The following is a 4,022-nucleotide window of genomic DNA, read 5'->3' on the forward strand; positions in this document are numbered from 1 at the left end:
GATGCTGGGAGGGCTGGAGCCCCTCTGCTGGGAGGACAGGCTGGGAGAGTTGGGGGGGTTCAGCCTGGAGAAGAGAAGGCGAAAAAGGGGAGACCTCAGAGCCCCTTCCAGTGCCTAAAGGGGCTCCAGGAGAGCTGGGGAGGGACTCTGGGTCAGGGAGGGGAGTGATGGGACAAGGGGGAATAGTTTTACAATGAACTAGGGGAGATTTAGATGAGATCTGAGGAAGAAATTCTTCCCTGTGAGGCTGCTGAGCCCCTGGGGCAGGTTGCCCCGAGAAGCTGTGGCTGCCCCATCCCTGGAGGTGTTCAAGGCCAGGTTGGACGGGGCTTGGAGCAACCTGGGCTGGTGGGAGGTGTCCCTGCCCAGGGCAGGGAGGGTGACTAGATAGTCTTCAAGGTCCTTTCCAACCCAAACTGTTCCATGATTCTACGACCTCAGCCCCACCAGCAGAGAGGGAAGGAGGTCCATGAGTGTGGTACAACAGGACAAAGCTCTTCCAGGTGCATCTCCTAGGCCAGCAGTCCAGGGCCAGACTGCCTGTCCCATGCCTACAACCACACTATGTCCTAGCTCTTCCCCTTCCCTGTTGCAGAGCTCAACATCTCTCCCATCCCTCTACAGCCTGATAATAACCCCAGCACAAGGGTCCCGGCTCTTGCCAACCCAAACAAGTTTTGGCCGTGTAGTGTTAGATGGTGCCTGGAGGCTGTAAATCCTCCGCCGAGGCGCAGAGCAAGGCAGAGTCTCGGCCTTACCTGGGGTACTTGACACAGGCAGGTGATTCTACCAGCTTCGTTATCTACAGCGAAGAGCATGGTGGCAGTCTGCGGGGAGTAAGTTTTGAAGAGCTTCAGAGACTCGTTCAGGGCCTGTAAGAGGACAGAATCATTGCAGCTCGCAACCGGCTCCGCTCCAGCCCCTGCGGCACCCCGAGACTTGCATTAACCCAGCCAGCAGCACCCCGCAGCACTCCTTCTCCCAAACATGAGCGATCTCCACATCCTGGGCTGTGCAGAAGCCTTGCAGGGGCCACAAGCCCTGGCCGTGTCCCCTCACGGCTGCAAGGATGCAGGAGCGAGGAGCTGCTTTTATTTCCCCACGTTCAGTTATCCAGGAACCATGAAAATCAGTCCCAAAGCAAGTGAACCTTAGCACAAGTATACTGGCTGGAGGGAAAAATGCTTTGTCCTGCGACGTAAGCTCCCAGCAGAAGGGAGCAGCTGTTCTGCAGAAAGTCAGGACTCAAATGCAGCGTGAAGAAGCTGTGAGGGTTATCAGACAGAGCACGCACGCTGGAGAAAGCGGGGAGACTGCCAGGCATCCTGTTATTCCCAAGGAGACCATCATCCTTCGCTCTCGTAGACAATACGACGCAGCACAGAGCTCCAGGAGGGGTCCCTCCTGCGAGCAAAGCAGCACTGCTCTAGCTGGAAAGGGAACCGCCATCCCCCGGGATGCAGCTGTCTGCAGGGAGAATGCTGCGCTGGCACCCACTGCGAGCGGGAGCGCTGCCATCGTGGGGATGGAGATGGCCCCAGAGAGCGAGCAGGCATCTGTAAGCAGGATCGGCTCCGAGACTCCCACAGCGGAAATTTAAATAGGGCATGAAAAGCCGAGAGGTCCAACCTCAGGCCACCATCGACGCCCGCTGGGCTCAGCACTGCAGCACAGCGCTCACAGGGGAGCTTTTATTCACACCAGAAATCGCTCAGAAAGAAACTTCTGAGGAAGGGGAGGAACAGTTTTCAGCCCTGGCCAGAGAAGAATTTGAACTCTGCTGCAGCAGACAGCGCCCTGGAGCCGGGGAGCGGCTCTCTGACCCAGCCCTGTCCACACACGCAGCCCAGGACACCGTTGCCAGAGCTGATCTGCAATGGCCACAAGCATCACGGCTTCTGTGGCTTGGCAGAGTTGCCGTTCGGAGCGCATTTTAATGTTGCGATTGCTCCTGGATGAGTCTTACCTGGGACACAACGCCATTTCTATTGGTGTCTCTATCCATAATTCAGGTCTGGAAGCTCAGCAAATGGTCCAGACCCCATCCCACCCCTGCAAACCCATACGTTAGTCCAGGAGGTGGGATGCAGAGAGTATCCCAGAGGTCCTCCTCTTTGCTAGCTCCGGGGCTGGAAGGTGGTAAGAGAGACAGCACCGCCTCCCCAAGTGAACAGAGACCACCCAACTGCTCCTCAGGCACAAGGAAGGTTGTGGAGGAGACCAGGCCCTCCCATACCTTTGCTGAGGCTCCGTTTTCCATTTCCATGATGACCAATGGCTGGTTAGGGTGACTCTCAATGACTTGCTTGGTCTTCTCCAGCACCTGAGGACAGCAGTGGTCAGATGCTAGAGCACACACATTGCGTATGGACACAAGAACCCCATAGATGGAGCTTCCCTGCAGGTACAGAGGCCCCCAAGGTGCCTCAACACACCCATGGCCCAGCCCCGAGCAGCCCCACACTCCACAGCAAGGAAGAAAACATGTTGGCAGGCAAGCGCGTGGCCTCCAAGGCAGCAGCAGTGCTGTGCGTGATTCCTCCTCCAGGAAAATCCAAGGGGATCCAGGAGGAAGAGCCCTGCGCTGCCCATACCATGCATGCAGGGGCACCGTTAGGGCAGGAGCACCCCAACTTCCAAGACATGCCGCCAGCGCTGCACCCCAGGGAACAGGCGTGGAGGTAGCCAGGCCCTGGGAGGGAGCAGGAGAGGCTGGAACTCTGAACACAGTGAGGAGATCCCCACAGCTCGGCTCCCTTCCACACCGGGCACAAGTGAAGCTCCCCAGGGAGCCCCCCACTGCCCTCCCACACTGTGCTGTATTCCCACCCAGGGCTCACTCGTTTCTGGATGTCGGCTTTGCTTGCTCGGTCCAGGTCATCCATAACTTTCTTCAGTGCTTTAACAGCCTCTCGCAGTTCGTCTTTCTGCCACTGTGGGATAACAGCAGTGGCCATTGTCTGCAAAACAGGGGCGGACGGAGAGGGTTAGAGGTACCAGTGAGCACGGCAGGAGGCCGTGATGTGATGCTGCACCACACTCATGAACCTCCCGTCCCCTCCCAGTGCCCCACAGGTCAGGCATGAGGTGGTGGCTGCAGCACCCACAGGGCACAGGGTGGGATTCTGTTCAGACAGGAGCAGGAAGCTGAACTTGGGGCTCATTAAAACCACCCAGTGCTGGCAATCAAGGTCCTCATTCACTTTGGGAAGGCAAAGCACTGTTACCATCCTCACCTCACTGAGATCCGTGATCTCCTTCTGCACATCCTTGTTGGGAGCTGTCTGGACCTTCACCTTGGCCTCCAGGGCTGACAACAGTTTCCTGAGGCTGTCGACTTTCCTGAGCGCCTAGCGGAATACAACCCGAGTTAAGTCACGCGGAAAGATTTAGCAGGATGGGCTCTTGGCCACCACCATGAGAAGGGGTGAAGAATAAATACTGCAGCCCCAGGATGGAGGTCAGTAACTCCTCAGGAAGCAGCAGAGCCAAAGCAGGCAGTGCTTGACCACAACCAGGGTGCGATGCTGTCTCCCACCCTAGGCCCTTCTAACACAACAGCAACAGCCTGGACTTTGCCCCATTTCCCTCCCCGCGCTCTCCTCTGGCTGTAGCACAGCCAGGGGCCTCCAGCACAGCTGCTGCTAACGGCAGCATCCTTCGAATCCTTCTCTGCACTGTGTTGGTGGAGCCCAAGCCACAGATCCCTCAGGCACTCACACCAATCCTTCCTGGTGCTGAGGGATACCGGGCAAACATAAATAAAAAGGACCTTGGCACAGGGCTAGTATCTCCGCACGCACGTGCCAATGGTTTCCCACAGGACATGGATTTGGCAGGACCTCTCCCGCCTCCCCTTACCTTCCGTGCTTCGGCCCCGGTGACCGCAACTATCCTCCGGATGCCTTTAGCAATCGCTTCTTCTGAAACAATCACAAAGGGGCCAGCGTGGCCGGAGTTCTGTAAGTGCCTTTGGAAAGAACCCAGAAAAACGCACAACAGGAGTTAGAAGTTGCCCTCTC

The 4,022-nt window shown here is 57.3% G+C and overlaps 1 protein-coding gene across 1 annotated transcript in view; it reads right to left on the reverse strand.

The window, feature by feature from the left end:
- The window catches only part of AARS (alanyl-tRNA synthetase), a 17,096-nt gene that overhangs the window by 1,839 nt on the left and 11,235 nt on the right, over positions 1-4,022 (reverse strand). The window contains exons 15-19 of the mRNA XM_009892400.1: positions 3,862-3,970; positions 3,237-3,350; positions 2,841-2,960; positions 2,237-2,323; positions 759-872 (exon numbers count right to left, since the gene is read on the reverse strand). Of these exons, the coding sequence (XP_009890702.1) occupies positions 759-872; positions 2,237-2,323; positions 2,841-2,960; positions 3,237-3,350; positions 3,862-3,970 (544 nt within the window). The remainder of the gene's footprint in view (positions 1-758; positions 873-2,236; positions 2,324-2,840; positions 2,961-3,236; positions 3,351-3,861; positions 3,971-4,022) is intronic.

This window comes from Charadrius vociferus, unplaced genomic scaffold (assembly GCF_000708025.1).
Source record: "Charadrius vociferus isolate BGI_N301 unplaced genomic scaffold, ASM70802v2 scaffold1429, whole genome shotgun sequence".
NCBI lineage: Eukaryota > Metazoa > Chordata > Aves > Charadriiformes > Charadriidae > Charadrius > Charadrius vociferus.